The sequence below is a fragment of the Ovis aries genome, chromosome 2 (assembly GCF_016772045.2).
Source record: "Ovis aries strain OAR_USU_Benz2616 breed Rambouillet chromosome 2, ARS-UI_Ramb_v3.0, whole genome shotgun sequence".
NCBI classification, from domain to species: Eukaryota; Metazoa; Chordata; class Mammalia; order Artiodactyla; family Bovidae; genus Ovis; species Ovis aries.
Genome location: NC_056055.1, coordinates 105,195,547 through 105,222,505, shown reverse-complemented (window position 1 = coordinate 105,222,505; position 26,959 = coordinate 105,195,547). Strand labels below are relative to the sequence as shown.

Below are 26,959 nucleotides of genomic sequence, written 5' to 3'. Positions count from 1 at the left end.
AAAACAGAAAGATTCTTAAAAATCATTTCTCCCTTTCAAACAGAATCCCATCTGTTTCAAGACTGAATAAATACATCAGCACAGCAGTTCATTTCCAGAGTTTATTTCCAAACATTGCAAAATTAGTATCAAAGCATATGGAAGATACTTAGCAAAAGTTTCCCCCACTCCCAAACTCAATGACTTAAGGAGAAAACTAGAAATTGTCAAACTGTTGCAATATATATATTCTACCTCTTTCACTGACTACAAATGTGCAATTCAGCTTTACATAGTCCTCAGAATCCCAGGGACAGAGGAGCCTGGTGGGCTTCCATCTATGGGGTTGCACAGAGTCAGACACGACTGACGCGACTTAGCAGCAGCACCAGCAGCAGCAAGACAACCAAATAGTTTTGCTTTAATATGAATGTGCTGAGTTAATTTTCAGCAAAATATTTTTTCATTAAGGTATTTCGATAATGGTTTATTTAAAGGAGGAGAAGAACTGGAAATATTGATTCATCTTTCATTGGAGCCTTAATGTCACACCAGTGAAGTGAGGAAACCCTGCCAGGCCCCCCTCTGATGAGCAAACACGACACAAGAGAAGGAAAGTATGGGGGGGAGGGAGGCGGCCTGTGAGAATGGGTGGTCCCTGAGCACAGTGGTGGGGTTGTGGCCGTTTCGTTTTTTTGTAATTTTTGTTGGAGTATAGTTGACTTACAATGTCGTGTTAATTTCAGGTATACAGCAAAGTGAATCAGTTATACATATATATATATTCACTCTTTTTAAGGTTCTTTTCCCAATAGGTCATTACAGAGTGCTGAGTAGGGTTCCCTGTGCTGAACTGTAGGTCCTTATTAATTACCTACTTTATGTATAGTGGTGTGCATATGTCAATCCCAAGCTCCCAGTTTATCCCTCCTCCTCTTATCCCCCAGTTGGCTTTCTTATACCCCATAAATTACATGTTTACAGATATGCTTTCAAACATACCCAATGTTACTTTTTCAGGAAATGTTTAACTATGGTCTTGTTTCTAGTCCCCTGATTGAAGCCGCAGCCTTGGAAGTCAGGAAGCTGCAGCCAGGCTCACGCTATCCCTCACAGGTGAGGAAGTGGAGACTCAAGACAGGAAGTGACTCGGGCAAGATCCACAACCTCAGGCAAAGCGACGGCCGGAATTCATTTCTCCTCCAGGTGCAAAGCTTTTCCCCCAAATCAAACACCCCTCTAAAATCAGATTTTCACATTTTGTACTTATTTGGAAGACTTGTGGATTTCCAGTGTGCCAGGCAGGCTCATGTTCAAGTGTCATGAAGGAAAGAAGGGAAACATTTAAAGTGTCACTGCCTATTTGCTAGGCGATCGGTCTCCTTTAGGTCCTTGGATTACGAATCCTGCAGACCTAGCACTCGGCAGGCTTCAGTGCACTAGGGGACAGGGGAGGGGGCAGAGCATAGACCCGCCTGCCCACAATGGGCAAGGGAGCATCTCTGAACAGCAGGTGAATGCCCCTGTAGAGTGATGATGGGCACACAGGCCTCCTTCCTTTTCCATCTTCCATTTAAGTGTTTGTTTCTTTGTTACTAAGTCATGTCCACCTCTTACAGCCTGAGGTACTGCAGCCCGCCAGGCTCCTCTGGCCATGGGATTTCCCAGGACAGAATTTCCCAGGAAGAATACCGGAGTGGGTTGTCATTTCCTTCTCCAGGGGATTTTCTAGGGATTGACTCAGGGAGCAAACCCATGTCTCCTGCACTGCAGGCAGATTGTTTATTGCTGAGCTACCTGAGAAGCCCTTCAGAGGATTAGTGGAGCTCTTTTGAAAGCTCATCTGAGAGTGCATAGAAGGGCTGTTGTAAGGAAGTCCTCTTTAGAAAATCATGTTTGGAATTGGTCTAAATTTGGGGGCCCAGTGCTGGAAGAGAATAACCCATGGTCCTCTGAGATTCCCATCTCCAACAATTGAGTCCACCTGAAGGCATGGAGCCCCCAAACCTGTACATTTAGACAAGCTCCAGGAGAGCCTGACGTGGCAGGTAAGGGATCAAAGTCCCAGTCACTACCCCCTAGCTCACCAGCAGGAAGGCAATCAGAGTGAGAGATGCTCCCCTTGACAGTCAGATCATCTCTGATATTCTTAGTTTTCTACCGGTAGTGTATCTTCACGGAGAAGGCAATGGCACCCCACGCCAGTGCTCTTCCTGGAAAATCCCACGGACAGAGGAGCCTGGTGGGCTGCAGTCCATGGGGTGGCTAAGAGTTGGACACGACTGAGCGACTTCACTTTCACTTTTATGCATTGGAGAAGGAAATGGCAGCCCACTCCAGTGTCCTTGCCTGGAGAATCCCAGGGACAGAGGAGCCTGGTGGGCTGCCATCTATGGGGTCGCACAGAGTCAGACATGACTGAAGCGACTTAGCAGCAGCAGCAGCAGTGTATCTTTTTAGAGGGAAAAATAAATTGGAAGTGATCATTTTTGACAGGTTAAAATCTCTTGAACATTGTGAACATGGGATTAATACACAGACATTTTTTTAGGCTCTGATGGGATAGTAAAGAATTCTTTTAAATTGGGAGATTATCTTTGATGGTCTTTAAAAGTAATCTTTGGTCTTGGTCAAGGGAATGATGGAGTCTTAGGAGTGATATTTAAATTAAGTTTAATTTAATACAAATGTCACATATCTTCCCAGAAGTGGTCACTTCATCTTAATTAAGGAAACGGAAATGATTGTGACTTAAGTCTTCATTCTGTGATGTGGACAAGTTTAGGCAAACAGCAAAGATTCAGAAGGGCTACCACCAAACCTACAGCATCGAGAAGACGCTAAAGCCAAGTCATTTCTCCATGTGGCAGTTCAATATGAGCTGCGAAAATTCAATCCAATTAGTCCTTCAGCCCCATATCATGTAGATTCCTTGGGGTCTGGAACCTCAGGGTTGTTATAGCTTTCCCTGGACAGCCACCCAGGACTCACGAGCTCTTCCTCCGGCCCCTTCAGTTAGCCTGGGCAACTCTGCTCTCAGAACCGTGGAAGTTCAACATCGTTGTCACCAGCTCCGGGAGGTCAAAATCGTGCTTCCATCCCCAGTCCTTCCGAGCGTTGCTATCATCAAAGTTCATTGGCCAACTATCCGCTAGGATAAGACATGGAAAAGAGCTTAAGTTATTCAGGCTGTAGGTTTGCAAAAGGGTCTAGAACACTTTAAATAAAGGCCAACATGCCATGAAAGAAACGTTCTCTTTGAAATCTCCCTTGAGCAGAGCAGGGCAGCAATTACGGGCACACACAGTCCCCTTCTTAGACTAGAAGCCTGTATCTACTGCCAGGCACTGTGAGTTGTCACCTACCAGGAGAGTCCGCTGCAGACTTGTAAGGTGGGACTGCCATGCTCAGATGGCATGGCACTCACACAGGGGCACAGTCACAGCCTCTGAGAACCAGGGCTGCTCTCATACTATGTCTGTCTGTTTGATATTTAAACTGGCAAGTGGTGAAATGCCGACAAGTTGTTTATTTGGACAGCTCTAGTCCACCCACTTTGGACATCATTTCCCAAAGCTGTGCCATCGGCTAGCTCTGGTGAGACAGCAGCTCCTTCTTCCGAAGGTGTCGGGCCCCTGGGAAAGCCACTGCGCTCTTCTTTTCCTCCACGGTTTATGTCCTCGAGGACTCACACGGGGGACTGCAGCTGAACTTTGGTTCTGAGGTGGGTGCAGCGGTGTACCCACCTATGGCCTGTCGGACAGGATCCACGTTGTAGGTGACCTGGAGCTCTGGGATATGCTTGAGCACCTCCTGGGCCAACTCCGCAGGGGTGAAGCTCATGGCGCTGATGTTGTAGGTTCTCATGGACAGGGACTCTGCTGGGGCCTCCATGACCTCCAGGGTGGCCCTGAGGCAGTCGTGAATGTACATCATTGGGAGCCTCGTGTCGGGTCTCAGGTTGCACTCAAACCTGCCATTCTTGACAGCTTCATGGAAAATCTGGACCGCATAGTCTGAAAGAGAAGCTTGTCTGAGGGTCATCTTATAACAAAAATTATGAGTGAGCCTCTTGGATTAAGGCAGTGGTTCCCAGATGTCTTAGTCTCAGAAACTCTCTGTGGGCTTAAAAATCACTGAGAGCCCTCAAAAAGGTTTGATTAAGGTAAGTTATAGGAGCCTGGCGGGCTACAGTTCATGGGGTTGCACAGAGTCAGACATGATGAGCAGCTGAGTTCCTATACACACACAGCAGCAGCTACTGTATCAGGAATTAGCAACACCAACCATATCAGAAATTAACTGCGAACTTTAAAAAATATTTCTACACTTAAAAATGATAATAAGCCCACACATTCATATGTATGATATTACATGTGAAAGAAGAACATAGATTCCAAGTAAGAGAGAATTCAGTGAGGAGAATGGTGTGTTTTCACTCTGAAAAATCTCTTTATTCCCTGGCTTAATAGCAAATAGTGAGCATCTCTGCTTCTGTGTTCAGCCTGCTATGCTACATACATCAGGCAGCCCGTGAGAAACTCCACGATATACTTGAAAAGGATGGTGAAAAGGGCAAATAATATCTTAGCATTAATATGAAAATTGTTTTGACCTCCTGGATCCCTTGAGAGGGTCTGACTCAAGGATCCCCAGGGATTCCTAGTGCCTTTCTGGAGAAGCACTGCATTAGGCAAATTTTTAAAAAGTAACCGGGACAGAGGAACCTGGTGGGCTGCCGTCTAAGGGATCGCACAGAGTTGGACACGACTGAAGCGACTTAGCAGCAGCAGCAGCAGCAGCAAACCCAAAGGCTCTTTTAAAATCTCCTAAAAAAAAATTCCTCAAATTTCAGTTGAAGATATTCAAAGAAATGGAAAGAAAGCCCATGCTTCTGATTGAAAGAATTACAATAGAATTGTTAAAATGGCCATACTACTCAAAAGCACTCTACAGATTTAATGTGATCCCTGTTAAACTACCTATGACATTTTTCACAGAACTAGAACAAGTAATTCTAAAATTCATATGGAACCACAAGAGACCCAGAACTGCCAAAGCAATCCTGAGGAAAAAGAACAAAGCTGGAGTACAAGCCTCTCAGACTTCAGACACTACTACAAAGCTATAGTAAAAATCCCTCGGATGTTGCCAAGCATCTTTCGTGTTATCTCAGAACCCCTCATACGGGAAGGATCTCTGATGTGGGAGTTACTGAACATAATGCACGCTCAAATCCAAAATGATAACAATGTGGAAAACTGTATGGAGGTTCCTCAAAAAACTAAATATAGAGCTACCCTATGACCCTGCAATTCCACTCCTGGGTACATATTCAGAGAAAAAGGAAACACTAATTTGAAAAGATACACTCAGTCCAACATTCACTGCAGCTTTATTTACTATAACTAAGACCATGGAAGCAATGTAAATGTCCACCAACAGATGAATGGATAAAGATCTGGCTAATGTACCCAACGGAGGACTACTCACTCATAGAAAAGAACACAATTTTGCAATTTACGACAACATGGATGAACTTGGAAGGTAATATGCTTAGTGAAATCAGTCAGTTTGATTCTGGCACTGTGGGTGGTAAATTCCATCGGATTTACAGCATTGGTTGGGCTGCCCTGAACAAATTTAAGTCAATAGGGTTCAATGAGCTTCTCAGACGCACTTTTCAGAAAGGATGCGAAGACCCCAGCCAGCACATGGCTGGAATGACAGCAGATCCATCGCCACTGCACCAGGCAAATAGAAAGCTAATTTTACGTAAAAAGGAAATAAAAAGCAACCTACCAGTTGTTCCTCCTCCAGGCTGGGAGTCAGCAGAAATGATTCCGGGATATCTCAGGCATCGGAAATCTAACCCATACCGGTAATAATAATACTACGAGAAAGAAAACTTAACTTCAAAAAGAATCTTTTAAATCAGGTAGAGCAATGCAAAGAATTAACAGCCTTTTCCTCAAACATCTCCCCATACAGTCATCTTAAAATCCTCCTTGAGGAAATGAAGACCCGAGAATTGTCATTTTTCTTTAACAAAGAACCCTGAAGTTTGTTATTGTCAAATAATCGCCATTCTGGTGATAACAATGGTAGACAACACAGTAAATAATAGATCAGCTGACAGTGGGGAGTTTCTGCCTTTCTTTGGAAGGAAGACCCTGCTCATTGTCCTGAACAAACCTCCATGATCCTGTCCTAGGAGGTAGTGTCGGGAGAGCACAGGGAAAGATGGTCACTGTGATACATCAGTTGAAGGGTCAGACACTGGCTAAAATGCCCTTTTATGGACATTTTAGTCAAGTAGTTAGGACTCTGCACTTTCAATGCTGAGAACCCAGGTTCAATCCCTGGTTGGAAAACTAAAATCCCATAAGCATAAGCTACGAGGCATGACAAAAAAAGAGATGTGCTATACAAGTATAAAGACAAAGTGTATTAAAAAAGAAAACCAAAAGGACACTTGAAGTTATTTTAAAGTTAGCTCTAATAATAGTAATATCAGGAGCCTGGAAGAACAGTGCAAACAAGTAAGATGGGCAGCAAATGAAGGAGGGGTGCCACTCAGGGGGCATGCTTGAAGTGCTGAATGTTAGCACGGGCTGAGGATTCGGCTGGAGCTATGGCTATGGCCACCTGGCAAACACAATCAGTCCCCGAGCATTTCTGGGGGCAGGGATTGGAGGAGGGAGGAAGTCCTTTCCAAGGATGAATTAGCAGGTGTTTGAGACAAAAATAGAAAAGGAGACACTGAGTCGCCTTGCCAAGCGATGCTCACCTCGCCCATAAGCTCAGCGTGGACCTTGGACACCCCATAGATGGTCCTGGGTCTCTGGATGCAGAGGTCAGGGGTTGGGTTCCGTGGAGAAGTAGGTCCGAACGCCCCGATAGTGCTTGGCACAAACAATCGCAGACCGTGCTCGGCAGCCACGTCCAGGACATTGTGCAGTCCTGAAACAAGCAGCCATCATAACCTGGGAAACCTCTTCCCAAGGAACTGGGGAATCCGGCAAACAGGGCATCTGGGGCACGACCCAGAGACTCACCAGTGATGTTCACGGCTCTGGCCAGGGACACGTTCGCTTCCCCCACTGCGCTGAGCAGGGCGCTGTAATGAAACAGCCAGGTGATGCGGTTGTTCACCACAATCTCCCGAAGATTCTTGTAATCCAGGATGTCGGAATAAATAAACGGGCCTGCGAGGAGCAGTGAATCAGGCAAGTGAAGGAGTTCAGGGGCTGAAAACTTCAACAGGTTTTCCCATTGATTTTGATTCCATTGCTACCAACTTGGTAACAACTATTCAGACTCAACTCAGCATTTTTCTTATGCAGAATACAAAGCCCAACCCCCAGGTGATTCCCTGGTAGCTCAGATGGTAAAGAATCTGCCTGTAATGCAAGGGACCTGAATTGGATCCCTGGGTCGGGAAGAATCCCTGGAGAAGGGAATGGCTACCCACTCCGGTATTCTTGCCTGGAGAATCCCATGGACAGAGGAGCCTGGCGGGCTGCAGTCCACGGGGTCACAGAGTCGGACACGACTGAGCTACTAACACACACCCTCCACGGTTAACACCACCTAAGTCTTACACAGGACTTATACCTGCCGAGCACCATTCTAAGGGCTTCCTGTACAGGAAATCCCCTACATAGGAGCGAGTACATCCTGAGAGCACGTCCTAAGTCCCATTTGTTCATGTGTGTGTTAGTTGCTCAGTTGCATCCAACTCTTTGCAACCCCACGGACTGCAGCCCACCAGGCTTCTCTGTCCATGGAATTCTCCGGGCAAGAATACTGGAGTGGATTGCCATTCCCTTCTCCAGAGGAACTTCCAAACCCAGGGATAAGTCCAACAAAGTTAGCCTAGGTACCCAACTAACACAATCGGCTATATAGTACTATACTGCAATAGGTTTACAGAATTTTTAATGCAAATAATACATACATAAAAACAAACAATAAAACATTTTTAATCTGACAGTCTAGCACCTTGAAAAGCACAACAGTACGGAACAACAGCTGGCATACAGAAGCTCGCATGCACCTTTACATCTTGGAAAGTTTGCAGCTTGAAAGTACGGGACTTACTGTATATTTGACTCTCAAACAAACTTTGAGGTGAGTATTTTGTTGAGGAGGAAACTGAGGCCAAGAGAGGTTAAGTAACTTGCCAGAATCAAACAGAATTAAGATTAAGAACTGGGATCAAAAACAGGCAGCTGGCTTGAGCTGATGCTGTTCACGCCAAACCGCAGGCACCTGGTGATTTCACTCCGCTTAAATAAGTTGCATATTTTAAAGGAATAGATAACATGGGTTTACAAAAGCCAAAAACCCACCGTGATATAAATAATCCACAAACTGTAGGTTCAACACGCTTGGTTAGGCTGGAGGTAGAGCCAGATTTTTGCAATGCCGATTTCCCCCACTTTCAGCACATTAACGCTCTTCCCTAAGGTGAACCACAAAAGACTGACACGGAACCAGGAAGGACTAGGAGATGTTATAAAGATATTTTTGATGAGGAAGTGATCTGGGAAGCCAGCGCCATCTTCCCTGGAGCGTCTTGAGGGATCCAGCTCTCCCAGACATCTTGTATTCAACCCAATGAAATGAGTTTTAATTTCTGACCTGACCCCTAGAACTTTAATTTCTTAAGTTACTATTTTATGTAGGTTAGAGCAACAATAAGAATGCAAAGCACATATTTATCCAATAAAATATGTTCTCAGGAACTTCAAAAAAGTAAAAAATACATAAAAACATCTTTGAGGTGGTCAACAAGCCGACTATAGGAGTGTGAGGTCCGTGCGTGTGCACAGGTGTTTAAGTGCAAGCCCGTGCTGAAATAGGAGGATTAATTTCTCCAAAACTTAAAGTTCCTTTTCCTCATTTCAGAACTTGATTTTTGTGTGCTTTCTCTCTGAGTTAAGTTCACTAAAAACTCTGAAAGGTAGGAATCCAAATTTTTATTCCACAGATATGGCTACAGATTATTTCCAAAGATATTACTCCATGACTCTACATCAAGGTCTAATGAACTCCCCTGTCCTTGGGTCACCCGATCAAGCAGCGACTATACCAAGGACATTTTACAGAACTAATGAGGGCAAGAACACGAAACTTTTTTTCTTCTTTGGCCACACCCCCACAGCATGTGGGATCTTAGTTCCCTGATCAGGGATTGAACCCATGCCCCCTGCATTGGAAACATGGAGTCTTAACCACCTAATCACCAGGGAAATCCAAAAGCAGGAAACATTTTTAAGTAGCACGAGTGTGCCTCAGATACTCCTCCTCCTTTAATTCACAAGCCTGGTTATGAGCGATGATATGAATCCTACGGGCTGCCTCTCCGACTGCTCTGAGAGCCTCTTACCACTAAGGAAGACGTGTTCTGGGGGCTTCCGAATGTCAGACAGAATCACATTGTCCTTCCCGAATCGTTTCCTAAAGGGAAAATTAAACATATGAGATGGTATATTTGAGGACATACCAGGTCCTATGAAAACCATCCTGCCCAGAGGAACCGCCATGTACTGCCTGGCTCCAAATCCCACCTTTATACGTGAGCCCTTCTTCCTCTCCATCCTCAACCAGCAACCCTGCGGTCCCAGCCACACTTGGGGCTGCGTCTCCTGCTTACACCTTACCCCACCATTGTCCATGCACCTGTCACCAATGTCCTCCCAGGGCCCCGGAGTCCTTCCCTCTTCCCCCCTGTTCTCCTCTCTTTTCCTTTTATCCCACTTTCTCTAAATCCCACCTTGTTCCTTTTCAGTTACTACATGTTCTTCTCTCGGTCCCCAAGCATCAAAAAACTGACTGACCCATTTGGAGGCAGGTCTTACTTATAGGCAGAGGGCAAAGGACCAGGATGGGGGACACTGAGTCAAGGACCTGAGGCAAAGCCTGTGATACTAAGAGGCACAGGGACATGCACTCCAAACGGTCATTTAGATACAATATCGTAGAAGCCTCAGGAGCAAGAGGGGAGAGGACAGATTCAGTGGTTAAACAGGAGCAAAGAGAAACTTCACACACCCCTAAACTCAGATTTTAAATTTCAACTTTGAGAGCTCTTACCTCAGAAAGCTAGCAAGACCCACTCCAAGCTGGCCAAGACCCCCTGGATAAAGAAGAAAAAAATGAAACTTTAATTTAAATCGAACCAGCTCAATTATTCCCAGGATGTAATAACAGAATAAAACTCTACCGGTAATCTTAGCTAATTAGGTGAAGCCCCGGATGGCCTGATGGAACTGAATCACCTTCTCCGAGCTAGGTCAGAGATCAGATCAGATGGGTTTCAGAGACAGAACATTCTCCAGCAGAGGGGTGGCTAAGGGAAAGTCAGGGAACAGGAAGAGAACAGTCACAGAAGAGCAAGAGCATCGCCCAGCCAGGAACTCACTAGCAGCTTTGGCTTTGTTATATGATGGGCTATGAAGCTTGTCTCCTACGGGTACCAGGACATTTAAAGTCACATGCAATCGTTTTTTTTTTTAAGAAACTTTTTATTTTGTATTGGGGTACAGCTGATTAGCAATGTTGTGATAGTTCCAGGTGTCCAGCAAAGGGACTCAGCCATACATATACATGTATCCATTCTCCCCCAGACTCCCCTCCCATCCAGGCTGCCACATGACATTGAGCTGAGTTCCATGTGTCATACAGGAGGTCCTTGTTGGTTATCCATTTTAAATATAGCAGTGTGTACACGCTGATCCCAAACTGTCCCTTCCCCTCATCCTTCCCACCCTACCTTTATAATCATAAGTATGTTATCTAAGTCTGTGAGTCTGTTTCTTCCCAGCCTACCCTTAATAATCATAAGTTTGTTATCTAAGTTTATGAGTCTGTTTCTGTTTTGTAAATAAGTTTATTTGCAGATATAATATGATATTATATCCATATAATATAATATGATATCCAACCTCTGGTGGGACTATCCAGAGAACCCTCCTCCATTAGACCTGCAGTGGAATAGGAATCGAGAAAGAAGGCAAAAACCGAGAAGCCACCCAAAAAAAGAGCAGATAACTGGGTGGGTTAGGAAGTGCTAAGAACATTAAACAAATGATTACAGCACCTTAATCTGCATGCTTACAAATGCCATTGGTGGACATGGGAGAGCTGGGGGTCTAGGAACACATTTAGGGGAATACAACCCTAAATTCCATTTTGGGAGAAAGTAATCAGGCAGGAAGATGCAGGCCGTGGCATTTCCTGTGATCACGTGTAAGCAGGTGGCTGAAACCAGCGCACTGGCAGGGTGCTTTGTTGGCGGCGGGAGGAGGGAATCAAAGACACGGACAAGACGCTGGGAGAGTCAGGGAGGGAAGTGCTAAGGGAGCCGACCTCACTTGAAACCCATTTACAGCAGAGGAGGAGGGGGTGGTGGTAGTGAGAGAAATATGCACACACTGAAGAATGTAAGATGGATAATGACGTGAAGTCAAGGCATGAAATTCTGGCAAATAGAAGACAATAAAAACGTGCTAATCAGTCAGCGGTGGGCTTCGGTCAGCTGCAAGGACTTGTGGGCAGACAGTCAAATGTGCAGTGAGCAGATGCAGAACTGGACGCTGGGTGGACACGAGGTGAGAGGGGTTGGCGAGCCAGTCTGTGGACAATGAGACCCAGGCTCCATGAGGTCATGGCGAGAAGTTCTCTGAGCCCCAGGCAGGCCCTGGCGATCTGCTCCGTCTCCAAGACACAAATATGCAGTAACTGCCTGGCTAGAGGAGCCTGGCCAAGGAAAGATGCGCCAGACTCCAGAGTCCACGTTTTGTCCACACACCTTGGATCTTGAGCAGGGAAGGGGAACCATGGCCCAGAGTAGCTTTTTCATCCCCAGGTTCCCAGGTCCTTTCTTCAGATGACAAAAGATTTGGGCAGGGAAACCAAGCCCTGTCAACCGCGACAAAATAAGCACCGGGGATTTGCACAATTCGGGAGGAAGCCAAGAGTAGATAGGGAGTTTCTGAAGAATACATGTTACCTGGTGGTATGTTAGACATTCCAAAATCGAATATACAGCCACACACAAAGAAAATAATGAAGCCACAAAGGCGGGAGAAATTAAAAAAACCCAACCTGTAATTAAGACACGCTGCTGGTCTGCTTCCGAGAATGAAGTGGAGTGGAAGTTGGCATCCATTGGAATCTGCCGAGGAGAGGTGCCCAGAAGCCGACTGGGTAGGACAGAAGCCCGGCAGCCGCAGGCTGGGCTCTGCAGCATCCAGCAGGCAACCGGCCGCAACATCCGAACAACTGGCATGCTCTCTGTGACACGCCTAGAACGCAAAAGGAGCGGGGTTCAGAAAAGACACATGCATCCCAATGTTCATGCTTGGTTACTATTTAGAGTAACCAAGACATCGAAGCACTCCAAGAGCCCACCAACAGATGAACAGATAAAGAAGATGCGATTCATATATACAGCGGAATATTGCTCAGCCATCAGAAAGAATGAAGGGCCTCCTGGGCGGCGCTAGTAGTAAAGAAGCCACTTCCCACTGCCGCAGACTGAAGAGACGCAGGTCTGATCCCTGTATCAGGAAGATCCCCGGGGAAGGGCATGGCGACCCACTCCGGTATTCTTGCCTAGAGAATTGACAGAGGACAGAGGAGCCTGGTGGGCTACAGTCCACAGCGTCGCACAGAGTCGGACACGAGTGAAGCAACTCAGCGCTCAGAAGAGAATGGAACAATGCCAACTGCAGAAACACGGATGGACCTAGAGATTATCATACTGTGTGAAGCCGGTCAGAAAAAGAAAAGCAAATACTGCATGATATCATACGCGCAGTCTAAAATATGACGCAAAAACACACACCTACAAAACAAAACCAGATTCACAGACACAGAGAACAGGTTTGAAGTGGTCAAGAAGAGCCGGTAGGGAAGGGAAGGAATGGGAGTTTGGGATTAGCATAGGAAAACATCTCACGGAAAAACAGGAGTGAATTTTTTGGCCAATGTGATATTCTATACAGAATGGATAAACAACAAGCTCCTTCTGCACAGCAGGAACTATATTCAATATTTTGTGACAAGTCACAATGAAAACGAGTATATATATATATATATGTATGTATAACTGAGTCGCTTGCTATATAGCAGAAATTAACACGTGCCTTGGAGAAGGAAATGGCAACCCACTCCAGTGTTCTTGCCTGGAGAATCCCAGGGACGGGGGAGCCTGGTGGGCTGCCGTCTGTGGGGTTGCACAGAGTCGGACACGACTGAAGCAACTTAGCAGCAGCAGCAACACATTATAAATCAACTATACTTCAATAAAATTTTAATAAACAAAAAAGCAGAGGTCAGCATGTAACTGCTTACCTTCCAGACCCCTCAAAACACAAACCATTTAACCACGACTAACACTAAGATCGCCAGCTCCCAAGCAAAGCCACGCCCTGGATTCATGAACCAAACTAAAGAGACTGCTGAGTGCGGGGACAGGGAGTCAATCTGGAGACGACCGTGAGCCCAGCCCCGTGAAGAGGGATACACGTTGCTCATGCAAAGTTCAGGCAAACAAAGGCTGGCTGAGATTCAGAACTGGAGCCACACAGTGCTGACGACAACGGGCTCTAAAGTCGCCTCGGAGGTTTCTGTGTACAGAGCCGTCCATGCCAGGAACACCAAGTCACAGATCCAAGTGAAAGCCTCCAGTCTTCACAACCATTACCATCTGTCCACGTACCACTGAAGCGAAAATAGGTCCCGGACTAAATAACACAGCACCCTATGAAACTCAGATGTTAACATCCTTAACATTATCTTAAGGAAGATCCAGACTAGAAAAGCAGATCGTTAAGGTAAAAAGGTCCCCAGCAATACTGAGTAAGCCGTGACTAATTTCTGTTTCACGACCATCTCTTAAGAGAGGATAATTAGAAAGCCATTTTCTCCCCTCTTCCCAGATCATGTATACTTTATTGCAGTCCAGCTCTTCTTTCTCACCAGCTTTACCCACGGTGAGCATGTCACAAGAGGAGATCAGAGGGCAGGGCTTACTCTACTGGTTCGAACAGCAACCTTCCTGCTCGCCCTCCCCAAGGTCAGGTCTTTGCTCTCTGCACTCTGCCCTGTGGCCTCCACCTCTGTCAGCTGTCAGATTTCCAACAGCACTGGTAGATGAAACTTCAGACAATGTATGTGGACAATTCATGACTGAGTTGGTTCTTATTCCACAACTATTACTAGCTAACATGTAATGCTCAATACAGGCCACAGGCCCATGAATGCCCTCCTGCATTACAGCATTTAACCATTGCAACCACCACCCATCTCAGGGAACCTAGTTCTTAACCATCAAGTGGCACTACGGTCCCTATTATGGGATGGCTTTGATTAACAATGCATATACATTAAAAACAAAACCCCAAAGCCCTTCACCCCTCTAAAGCATGTAGCTTTTCCAAGTCAAGATTATTATCTTGCCATTTCCAAGTTTAGTTGAATGCTTTTAAGGTAGCAGCTCTCACATTTTCTGGTCTCAGAACTTCTTTTGCTGTTGTTCAAGTTGCTGTCATGTCCAACTCTTTGTGACCCATGCACCATAGCACACCAGGCTCCTCTGTCTAGTGTTAACATAAACGTATTTTATGAAAATATATTTTCCAAAACAAAAAACGTACTGATCTGAGTGCCACTGTTTTACATTTACTCATCTCTTTGATGTTTTCCTTAATAGAAAAACAACTGGATTTTTGCACCTGCTCCTAACTCAATCTGTTGCTTTGATGAAGTAAATGAAGAAAATCCAGACTCACAAAGCAAAGCAGTGAGGAAAAGGGAGCAGTATCTTAAAACCCTTCTCAGATAATTCTGGATACTCACCTTTGATATCCAGAACTCAACACGTGCTAGTTTCTTTAAAAGTTAGCTGCAACACAGAATCTGATGACATTATCGTGAAACTTTTGTACCTGTAACATTAGAACCCACTTGTATATCTAATGCTTCGAACAGATCTTTTATTCCTGTATGATTTTACAATTCTATGCATTGGTCTTTTGGAAAATATTCGTTCAGTGAGTAACGCAGAGCTTCTAACTGCCAACACACTTGACTGTATAATTCCTCAAAGTTATACTAGTTAATGTCACTGATCTCATCAGAAAATTCCTAAGTATTGAGAAGCTGTCAAGTACACAATGGTGGATACAAGTTAACCTGCAACAGATACCATTGGTTGTTTCCTTGACAGGTGCGCTAGGTTTATCTTTTTTTTTTTTTTAAGAAAATGTTTGCCGATTATCCAGGTATGAATAATCATACTTTGTCAGTCATTCTTTCAGGTAAAACTAGTACTCTATGAAAAAAAAAAAAAAAGTGACCAGTTCAGCTCACAATTCAATCACAAAAAATGCTTAATCTCAAAACAACCATCATATTTCGATACACAACAAGTACATCCATTTACCACATGATATGCTAAAAAGATACATCTCAAGGCTCAAGGTTTAATAAAAGTTAATCACTTTTTACTGTTTCATCAAGGGCATTCTTAAGTAAGGGGCTTCCCTGGTGGCTCAGTGGTAAAGAATCCGCCTGCCAATGCAGGAGACCCGGGTTGGACCCCTGGGTCGGGAGGATCCCCTGGAGAAGGACATGCAACCCACTCCAGTATTCTTGCCTGAGAATCCCAGGGACAGAGGAGCCTGGTGGGCTACAGTTCACAGGACTGCAGAAAGAGTCCGACACAACTCAGGGACTAAACAACAAGAGCAACAACAGGCCTTAAGTTTTCTACCTTTTATTTTTTTTACAGGAAACCATATGGCAGTGAAGAATACCGTGACTTCTTAGTACCAAGTGGTGCCACCGCCTTGATTCCTGCAAAGGCACCGGTACTTTTAGCCACTGCGGCTGGTGCACTGTCAGTGAAAATTCAACAGTTGCTCCAGGATAAACCATGAAATTAAAAAAAAAATAATTCTATACCAAAGACTGGCACTATTTGTGTTTGCTGTCAAGCATTCACTAAAAAGCTGGTCTTTGATGATTGGCTTGGCATTGATAGTGGATGAAAACAAGCAGAACGGTAAGTCCGGCCACGACCACAGGAAGGCACAGGCTCCTACCGTCAGTCGTCACGCCTGCAGCTAAGTCTTTGACAAGTTTCTGTCCCAGGGGCTGTGCTGAGGTTTTCCCATGCTTTTTCATCCAAACAAGGCTTTACTGTTTTTCCAGCCACCGCAATTTGATAACCTACCTTGTCATACTTCAACAGTTTTTTCTTTTCTAGTTTGGAAAGCTGTAACAAATAATGTTTGGCTTTTAAAGAGATCATCCTATCTACACTTCATTCATTCAGAACGGTTGGTCTCAAAATAATGCTATTGCCACCAAAATATTACTCAAAATGTTCGGTGGCGTCAGACACACAAGTTGAATTTCTAACATCTGTAAAACCTGAGGAAAGCGTTCATATTTTCATGTATTATTTAATTTTGTACATTTATTTGGAGAAAAATTCCTCTTTCTGTGATTCAGAGGACTCTTGAGTCCTTTCTCTTCAGCATTTATACACATAGATGGTATAACTTTGAGTTGAAAAAAATCAAGTCCTCTAAGCCAATGATGCATCCTTAAATAAAAAAATAAATTAAAATAAACTTTTTGTTATTTTTCCATATAGGCAAAGGCTTAACTTAGAATTTCAAAGCAATGACATATTGATATTAAAAGAAAATGGGCTCCAAAGATAATAGCAGAATAACAGCATGTAGCTAATAAAAATGCACAGAAGTGATAAGAAAAAAATGGAGTTTATCTCTGAAAATGCATATATTTATACTTTAAGCCTGCTATCCTTAGAAGATTCTAGAAACACAAGAGTACACAAGCACACACCCCATCAGATCAGCAGAAAAGCTCATTACAAGCATGTGGCCTCTAGAAGATTCCACCACATATCTGAGACAGAAACAATGAAAAAGGCAAAAAAATTTCTGAGTATTACTTTAAAAATAGCCTTGACCTCATGGACCTTACAAAGGTCTCAGGGAACCTCAGGGTTACCCCAGATTACACCTGAGAATAACTGTTCTAGAGTAAGACTTGCTTTGGCAAGATAGTTATCAAACTTACAAATGGAAACCATCAAAGATGACTGGGGATCAGATGAAAGTCCATAGACTTTCTCCCCTAAGCACTTTGCTTACTTTAATTCCAAAGGATGAAAGAGAAACAGGCCAACAGACTTTCCTCCTTAAATAACTGAGCGTCTCCCCAGCACAAGCCTTGCTGGGGTGGTTGTTATACAAACCTTGCCATCTCTAGGCATCTACCCTTCTGCCCCAACCATAGCAGAGCTCAAGAAAGCAGTGGCATCATGAAGAGAGCGAGAGAGACACAGGCTCTGAGCCCAGCTGGCTGTGACTGTTGGGACATGGAACAACTGGCGAGGAATGGAGAAGAATAACACGGACCTCCAACTTGTCCATGAGCTTCCTGGAGGAGCAGATCAGGTAAGAAGACAAACGAGCTTGGTTTTGGACATGTTGGTTTTACGTGCCGGGGGCCAGTAAGGCTGCCTCTCCCAGGGAGCCATGAGTCCCAATGAACCATTCTTAAAGCATGTGAGAATTCAAACTCCATGTCAAACAGGCAGGCAGGAAAGAGAAGTATCAGGGGTTTGTCTACACCACAATAAACAGAATGTCCTCTGTTTTCAGAGAACATTACTTCCATTGCTTGGAGAAAAAAACCTGTAATTCAATTGTAATTTCTCTGGAGACAGATAATTCTATTTCAAAAATATTTAAAGAAACTCTAATTTGGAATATTGAAAACCAAGAAAATAGACCTTTTTTCTGAGGATGCATCACTGGTTTCCCTTAAGCTTGTGATCCTCCCAGATCTCTAGCTCACATCATTCTCAGCCACAGAGACAGTAAATAAAAATGTATTAGGTCATGTCTCCAGCACATCCATACGAAGCTACAAGCATCCAGCTCCCAACAGATGAAGGATAAGGAAAATGTGGTATGTCCACGTGATGGAATATTATTTAGCCTCGAAAAAGGAGATCCTGTCAAATGCTACTACATGGATGAACCTGGAGGACATTATGCTGACTGAAAGAAGCTGGCCACAGAAGGCCAAATACAGTATGATCCCATCCATATGAGTGACATGAGTTATCTAGTCAAAAAGCATAGAAACAGGAAGTAGAAATTTAGTTGCCATGGGAGAAATGGAGAGGGGATACGAGTGCTTAATTAACAGGCACAGCTTTCATTTTGTAGGATAAAAAAAGTTTTAGAGATCCATTGTACAACACTGTGAATATACCTGACAGTACCGAATTGTACTCTTAAAAATGCTAAAAGGGTAAATTTTATGTAATATGATTAAAAACCATAATTTACCAAATTTTTAAAAATCCAGCCCCAAGAAATGGTCAGTGTATACATATATTACTGCGGAGCTAGAAACTTCACCCAGTGTAGATCAATGCTGCCTCAGAGACCCACGAAACCCCCAGCCAGTTCAAACACCCAAGCCCTTTTTCCCACCAATCCTCTTAAATGGTTCTTTGCTCTCTGCTTATAAACCTGCTGAAACCTAGCATTCTCATCCAGACTTCAACCTTTCCTTCCAGTCTCAGGGGTCTCCAGAGTATTTATATTTCCCCAAACCCACATCCCCTGCCGCTCCTAGCAGGCCTTCTTGATCCACACTCAGTGAAACTGCTTTCACCAAAGGTCAGTCATTGCCCAGTTGACAATTTCCTGGCCCCAAGACCCTTTCCCAGGGCTGGCCATGCCCATCTTCATCTCCCCTGAGTTCTCCCACCTCTCACTCTGATTTAAGGATCAATAATACCTGGAAAATCCCATGGATGGAGGAGCCTGGTGGGCTGCAGTCCATGGGGTCGCTAAGAGTCAGACACAACTGAGCGACTTCACTTTCACTTTTCATTTTCATGCAGTGAAGGAAATGGCAACCCACTCCAGTGTTCTTTCCTGGAGAATCCCAGGGATGGGGGAGCCTGGTGGGCTGCCGTTTCTGGGGTCGCACAGAGTTGGACACGATTGAAGCGACTTAGCAGCAGCAGCAGCAGCAGCAATGCTTATAACTGCTTATTTGCAAGGCAGTCTTGGCTTTATATCCTCCCGTTCATGGAATCATAAAAAATTCAGATAAATAAATGTGTCTTTTTTTTTTTTTTGGCTGCACCTTGTGGCATTCTGGATCTTAGTTCTCCCATCAAGGACTGAACCTGTGCCCTCGGCAGTGGAAACGGGGATGCATACCAACTGGACCACCAGAGAAGTCCCCAAACGTGTACTCTTCACAGTAATGATCCAACGGGAAAATCTGGCACCTCAGCTACTGAGCGCTGAGGAAGTATCTGCTCTCCTGAACTCTTATTTAAGCCTCACAGTAACTCTGAAGGGGGATCTTTTCTCCATTTTGCAGAATGAATTGACCCGCCCAAGGTCAGGCACATAATTAATTACCAAAGGGAAAGGGGATGTAAACCAGGTCCGCTGAGTTTCAAACAAACCCTCCTGCCAGCAGCCCCACCCTTCCCTGCCAAGAGAAAACATCGTGTACCTAAGAGAGGGGACAAGGAGGACGCATCCTCGTGGTGGCGAAGGGGCCACCTTCCCCGCTGCTCCCCTCCCCTGCAGCTCGGCTTCTCCTCCTCCCCGCTCCCCAGGAGAAGAGTACCTACCAGCACCCGGGGTTCAAGGCCAGACACAGCCCTCCCTCCGGCGCGAGCCGGCATACACTACCTCGCCAACCTCAAGTTTCCCCATCCTTAGAAAGGGGACACCACATGCTGACAGGATTTAATAGAAGCAATTTATAAAAAGCACCTAGCGAACTGCTAAAGACTCCATCAACCAGCTGGTAAAGTCTGGACTTAACGTGGGGATGATCTGAAAGCCAGGAAGGGTCGGGGGAAAAATCCTGGTGCTCTCAGCGTGAGCCATAGAAGGTCTCAGAGACAGTCTTGGCCCTGCGGAGCGGGCGCCCCGCACCTTCCCCTCAGTGCACACTGGCCTAGGAGAACCCCAAAAGACGTGGAGACAAGGGCCGCTCGCGGATCTCCAGCCTTAACCTCCCACTTTCCTATGGAAAAGTTGTGGGGGAGGAGGGGGCTCAACCTCCAGGGAAGACTGGATAAACCGGTTTTATGAGAAAAACCGCTCCTGGCAGAGGGTGCCCTTCCGAAACTTAGGAAGGGCCAGTAGCCGCGCCAGCCGATCCCAGCAGTACCCCGACCCTCCCTTGGCCTCCCAGTTCCGCAGCGACAGCCCCGGGGAGCTCTGAGTCTGCGGCGCCCGGCCTTGTCACACCTATCGAACTAGTGGGGGGCAGGGGGGCCAGGCAATCCCGCGGCGTCAGCCTCCGTTTCAAAGAGGCTCAGTTCTCAGGATCAGCCGCGAGGGAACATCCCGTCCCACCGCAATGACCTTCCGAGGCAGCCGCCCAAAGATGCTGCGCCGCTGCGGCCCTGGAGACGCACGCGGCACGGAGACAGCGCGCAGAGCAGAAAGCCCAGCCGGCCTTGGGCGCACCGCGCCTTTATCCTCTCTGCGCGCACACCCGCCCCCAGACGCACCAATCTCCTTCTTCGGTCCTGGCAGCCTTACGTCAGCGTAGGGTCACCGCGAGGGAGGGCGCCGGTTGCCATGGTAACCGGCTTCGCGGAGTGAGCCCCTCTCGCGGGTTCACCCTTCTTTAGGAGAAGTCGCGCGCTGCCAGCCGAGCTTTCGAATCCAGCGAGCGGCGTCCCGGTTGCGGCAGAGCTAGACCGCAGGTCTTCGCGTCGGACTGTGCAGGTGAGGGCAGCTCAAGAGCCCCCCACCGCAAGGAGCCTCGACCCTCCGGAGCCCCCGGGCACAAGCTCATTCCGGCGATTAGCGGAGGACTAAGGCAATCCACTCCAGTGGAGAATCCCAGGGATGGGGGAGCCTGGTGGGCTGCCGTCTCTGGGGTCGCACAGAGTCGGACACGACTGGAGCGACTTAGCAACAGCAGCAGGGGAAGAATGCGGGACGCAGAAAGGACTGGCGGAGTATATACCTGGGGACCAAAGTCAGGAGATACGGAAGGAAGGACCTTGAGCGACTCATTTCATCTTGGTTTCCCACGTGGGAAACTGATGCGAAATTGTATGACCTCCAAGGCCGCGGGACCAGCAGACTCAGCATCACCTAGGAGCTTGTTCAGTTCAGTGTGCGCATGTGCTGTTCTTCCTGCTCACGGGGTGGGAAAAGCCTTCCTGCGAAGTATGTCACTCTCTACCTCTCTCTTTTCGGATTGATCAAAGGGATTGTAACCTCACATGAGACACTTAAATCGTCATTTATAATGTAAGCTGTACATTTGGGATCATGTCTATCTTTTATCTCTAGTGGCACAATGCCTAGCTCAATATAATATTTGTTGAAAAAAGAAATAGTTTTCCTTTTAGAATTTGGATTAGACTTTTGCTGTTTGGGGGCTTCCCTGGTCGGTCAGTGGTAAAGATTCTGCCTGAAGTGCAGGTGACCCGGGTTCCATCCCTGGGTTGGGAAGATTCCCTGGAAAAGGAAATGACAACCCACTCTGGTATTCTTGCCTTGAGAATCCCATGGACGGAAGCCTAGCAGGCTATAGTCCATGGGGTTGCAAAGAGTCAGACACGATTGAAGCAACCTAGCACAACAACTTTGCTGTTTAGTATCTTACCTCTGATAATTTTTAGTTTTAATTCAGTTTATGGACTGATACTTAGCAGCATCCACTGTGTATCATGGACTGTGCTTGTTGTTGAAGATGCAGGAGTCCTGTATAGGTTGCTCCCTAAATAGCCAGAAAACAACATTTCAGTTCAGTGGCTCAGTCGTGTCCAGCTCTTTGTGACCCCATGGACTGTAGCATGCCAGGCTTCCTTGTCCATCACCAGTTCCCAGAGTTTACTTAAACTCATGTGCATTGAGTCAGTGATACTATCCAACCATCTCATCCTCTGTCATCCCTTCAGTCTTTCCCAGCATCAAGGTCTTTTCAAATGAGTCAATTCTTCGCATCAGGTGGCCAAAGTATTAGAGTTTCAGCTTCAGCATCAGTCCTTCCAATGAATATTCAGAACTGATTTCCTTTAGTATTAACTGGTTGGACCTCTTGCTGCCCAGGGGACTCTCAAGAGTCTTCTCCAACACCACACTTCAAAAACATCCTTTCTTCAGCGCTCAGCTTTCTTTATAGTCCAACTCTCACATCCACACACGACTACTGGAAAAACCATAGCTTTAACTAGACGGATCTTTGTTGGCAAAATAATATCTCTGATTTTTAAAATGCTGTCTAAGCTGGTCATAACTTTTATTCCAAGGAGCAAGCGTCTTTTAATTTCATGGCTGCAGTCACCATCTGCAGTGATTTTGGAGCTCAAAATAATAAAGTCTGTCACTGTTTCCACTGCTTCCCCATCTATTTGCCATGAAGTGATGGGACCAGATGCCATGATCTTAGTTTTCTGAATGTTGAGCTTTAAGCCAACTTTTTCTCTGTCCTCTTTCACTTTCATCAAGAGGCTCTTTAGTTCTTCTTTGCTTTCTGCCATAAGGGTGGTGTCATCTGCATATCTGAGGTTATTGATATTTCTCCCGGCAATGTTGATTGCAAATTGTGATTCATCCAGCCTGACGTTTCTCATGATGTACTCTGCATATAGATGGGGAAACAGTGGAAACAGTGTCAGACTTTATTTTCTGGGGCTCCAAAATCACTGCAGATGGTGACGGCAGCCATGAAATTAAAAGACACTTACTCCTTGGAAGAAAGGTTATGACCAACCTAGATAGCATGTTGAAAAGCAGAGACATTACTTTGCCAACAAAGGTCCATCTAGTCAAGGCTATGGTTTTTCCAGTGGTCATGTATGGATGTGAGAGTTGGACTGTGAAGAAAGCTGAGTGCTGAAGAATTGAGGCTTTTGAACTGTGGTGTTGGAGAAGACTCTTGAGAGTCCCTTGGACTGCAAGGAGATCCAACCAGTCCATTCTGAAGGAGATCAGCCCTGGGATTTCTTTGGAAGGAATGATGCTAAAGCTGAAACTCCAGTACTTTGGCCACCTCATGTGAAGAGTTGACTCATTGGAAAAGACTCTGATGCTGGGAGGGATTGAGGGTAGGAGGAGAAGGGGATGACAGAGGATCAGATGGCTGGATGGCATCACTGACTCGATGGACGTGAATCTGAGTGAACTCCGGGAGTTGGTGATGGACAGGGAGGCCTGGCGTGCTGCGATTCATGGGGTCGCAAAGAGTCAGACACGACTGAGCGACTGAACTAAACTGACTGACTCTGCATATAAGTTAAATAAGCAGGGTGACAATATACAGCCTTGATGTAGCCTTTCCCTGATTTGGAACCAGTCTGCTGTTCCATGTCCAGTTCTAACTGTTGCTTCCTGACCTTGTTAGAAATGCACATTTGAGGCTGCATCTCAGATTTGCTGAGTCAGAACCTCTGCGTTGAGGCTCTTGAGAGAACTGTGGTTTCACAAGCTCTCTAGATGATGATGATATGTGCTAAAGTTGAGAAGCACTGATCTGGGGCAGCCGTTCTCACTTTGCTGCAGATTAGAATCAGGGGGGAGTGATTGAAATAAATCAGTTACATTGTTGTGCCGAGGGGGAGGGGCGCAGGATGTCCAGGCAGGAGTATTTTTTAAAGCTTCCTGAGTAATCCCCACGTGCTGTCAAGGTGATAACCTCGGGTGTACCCTAGAGGTATACCTCCCAGTGTGGCCCCTGGAGAAGGCAGTCCCTAGCCAGACCTACTGAATCTCAGTTTGCATTTGTAAGGGGCTTTCCGAGTAGTTTTTATGCATGTGAGGGTTTTGGAAAAACATCTGTAAGGCCTCCTCCAACATTAAGAATCTGATTTTGTGAAGTAGGTCTTTCTGTTTTACAGACTCTTAGAAGGCCCCATTTTTTCACCCTTTCCTCTTTGACATGATCTTCATTATGGGTCTTTAGTGCACTTGAATTTTGAAATTTTAATTAGATTTTGGCCTCTCAAGAGACCTAGGAGATTATCAAGGCCACTGTGCTTGTCTGTCAGAGGTGCTGCTGCTACTGCTGCTAAGTCACCTCAGTCGTGTCCGACACTGTGTGACCTCATGGACTGCAGCCTACCAGGCTCCTCCGTCCGTGGGATTTTCCAGGATTTTCCATGCCTTCTCCATGTCAGAGGTGCAGCCCCACCTAAACTGGTGAAGAAATTCCCAAGAGACCAGGGGGACCCTAAAAACTGACTCAGTCACTGGGTCACTGCCCTTTCTTATACACCGAATCATGTTATGAGGAGTTACTTTTGGTTTTCCGCAAATGGTGTGGCGAGGTTGAAGATAATACTGAGCTTGCTTTGAGGGGGCTGGAGACAGGGATGTTTCAGAGTGGAGCAGCCCACTGAAGATGCTGCCAGTGTGGGAGGGGAAAGTGAGGAAGCGTACATTCAACCTTTGCTCCTGAGGACAGGACAAGAAGAAAGGGTGATTCCCAGGGGACTGAAAGGCGAGTGGTTTCTGGGGGGGATGAAAAATGTTGTCTGCCATATCAGTCAGTGAAGGATGTTGCATTCACCAAGCCAGCAGCCACGGGCAGGTGCCCGGACTGTTCACCCTAAGGGGGCCCAAGATGGCGAAAAGCAGGATGCTGGCCCCAGATAGCTGAGGTGCAAATCAAAGGAATGATTTCAATGAACCCAGACTCTCGGATCTTCCCATACTTAGAATAGCACTAAATTCTTTAATTTGATGTTTGGCTTTTTTTCTTTTTTAAAAATAAACAGTAGTCTTTTGATGTTCTGACTACTGAACTTCTATATACCCCTGGCTTCTTTCTCCTTTACCTCTTTGGAGCAGCCCCTCTGAGCAATCCGAGGCTGCCTTCTGGGCTTAAGTCCTCAAAAATTCGCCAAATCAAACATGATTCTCAACTCTTAGGCTGTGCATTTCTTTTAGTCTACAGTTCTGATGACTAAGAAGGGACCCAAGCAGACTTCTCTCCTTCGCCTGAACTTGATGAGGACCTGGAGCTTGGTGCCAGCAGAGGCCTCTTGGGCCCATCCACCTCTTCAGAGACTCCAGAGGCATCTGGGTGAGTGTCTCCTGGTTCTTGAATCCCTTGTTATTGGCTGATGATCCTAAGTTTTATTCAGTGGTATTTAAATTCTCTGGAGGAGTCCGTTACCCTTGAAACTTAGATTCAAGAAGAGGTACCTGGGTTGTCCTCAGAGAAAGACGCTGGGAAGATTTCTGCTCAGCTTAGACACCGAGAGGCTCATCCTCAGTTGAGAGACTGGGACGACTTTGCTCAACTGGAAGTCACTGGGCAGGGCTGGGCCGGGGAATGAAGTGGAAGACTGGCATCATTTGTCCTTGAATTGGTAGTTGGAATAGTTTGAATAGAGTTTGTTGAAATAAAAGTGATCTCAACAAACCAACCCTAGTATGGGAAACAAAGCTTTCAAAAGAAAAAGGAACGGTAGATTCAGTTCAGTTCAGTCGCTCAGTCGTGTCTGACTCTTTGCAACCCCGTGAACCGCACCACGCCAGGCCTCCCTGTCCATCGCCAACTCCCAGAGTTTACTCAAATGCATGTCCATTGAGTCGGTGATACCATCCAACCATCTCATCCTCTGTCATGCCCTTCTCCTCCTGCCTTCAATCTTTCCCAACATCGGGGTCTTTTCCAGTGAGTCAGTTCTTTGCATCAGGTGGCCAAAGTATTGGAGTTTCAGCTTCAGCACCAGTCCTTCCAATGAATATTCAGGACTGATTTCCTTTAGGATGGACTGGTTGGATCTCCTTGCAGTGCAAGGGACTCTTAAGAGTCTTCTCCAACACCACAGTTCAAAAGCATCCATTCTTTGGCGCTCAGCTTTCTTTATAGTCCAGCTCTCACACCCACACATAGAGTATCCAATCATAGAGTAGTCATCGATTATTGGGAATCCCTTTTGGGATTATCTGAGTTTTTCCCTCCACTCGTTTTAGAAAATAGAAAACTGATAAAGTAAATTGTTCAAGGTCATAACTAAGATTAGAACTCCATTCCTTTCCCTCCTTATCCAGTACTCTTTCTCTGTACTATTTGTCATATATCAAAATTTTGTACTGATATGAGTGTTAGTGTGATACTTTCATTTATTAAAATGAGTAAGATGAAAGGGCAATAGTGAAACCATGTCAGAACTTCATTCATCAGTGTTGCGACTTCTTTGCTGAATTAGGTAACAGTTTCTAAATACTGGAAAAATGATTCCTTAATTTTTTTTTGTGTGCTATTTATGGTGTAATGACTCAGACACGCATTCTCTTATTAAGAATAAGACTCTTATTAAGTCTGATTCTCTTATTAACGCAATCTCTGTCAACATCTTAACCAGAAATTGGCACACTTTTTCTGTGAAGGGCAAGAGAATATGTTAGGCATGATGGGTCTCATATAGTCTGTGTCACGTTTTCTTCATTTGTTTCTATAACCCTTTTAAAATGTAACAACTCTTGATTTGCAGCATTTGCCCATTTCCATGGTGTAAGTATTTAAACCACGACTGATTTCAGCCTACCAGCATGATGTCCCGCTGCATTTGGATTTGGCGAGAGATGTACTGTGCCACACGGCAATATTTCCTTAGGTAATATTTCCACCATAAAGATAAGACTATAGTAACTAATCTCAAGAGCATACAGAGTAAAATAAAACATGGTAAAATACATAGGAAGTGGTGAATTTGGTTATTAACTACCTTTGTGATTTCATTTATTTAATTGTTAAGTTCATGTAATTTGATTTTTAATAATGCCTGTATTTAAGAAGCAGCTGACAAAATTCCTGGAAAGTTAACAGTCAGCTTCAGCCCTGGTAAGTTGGTTCAGACTGGCTTCAGCGATGGCAGCTGATGATGTTATTCCAAGGGAGGCTT

General features: G+C 45.5%; 1 protein-coding gene across 3 annotated transcripts; it reads right to left on the bottom strand.

Annotated features, from left to right (window-relative positions):
* Positions 1 to 87: 87 nt before the first annotated feature.
* Positions 88 to 20,535, bottom strand: LOC101118164 (L-threonine 3-dehydrogenase, mitochondrial). 3 transcript variants are annotated; one of them, XM_060411035.1, is made up of 9 exons: positions 13,345 to 20,535; positions 12,094 to 12,293; positions 10,081 to 10,123; positions 9,374 to 9,444; positions 7,038 to 7,187; positions 6,770 to 6,942; positions 5,782 to 5,872; positions 3,726 to 3,995; positions 88 to 3,130 (listed from the first exon to the last, which is right to left on the bottom strand). In XM_060411035.1, exons 2-9 carry the CDS (start codon positions 12,275 to 12,277, stop codon positions 2,991 to 2,993), a joined length of 1,122 nt encoding a protein of 373 aa, XP_060267018.1. In that variant the 5' UTR covers positions 12,278 to 12,293; positions 13,345 to 20,535; the 3' UTR covers positions 88 to 2,990. The 3 variants fall into 3 exon arrangements, with proteins under 3 accessions (XP_060267018.1, XP_042099480.1, XP_027820414.2); XM_042243546.2 differs by having other exon boundaries at positions 20,331 to 20,535; XM_027964613.3 differs by having other exon boundaries at positions 20,448 to 20,535.
* Between the last annotated feature and the right edge of the window lie 6,424 nt (positions 20,536 to 26,959).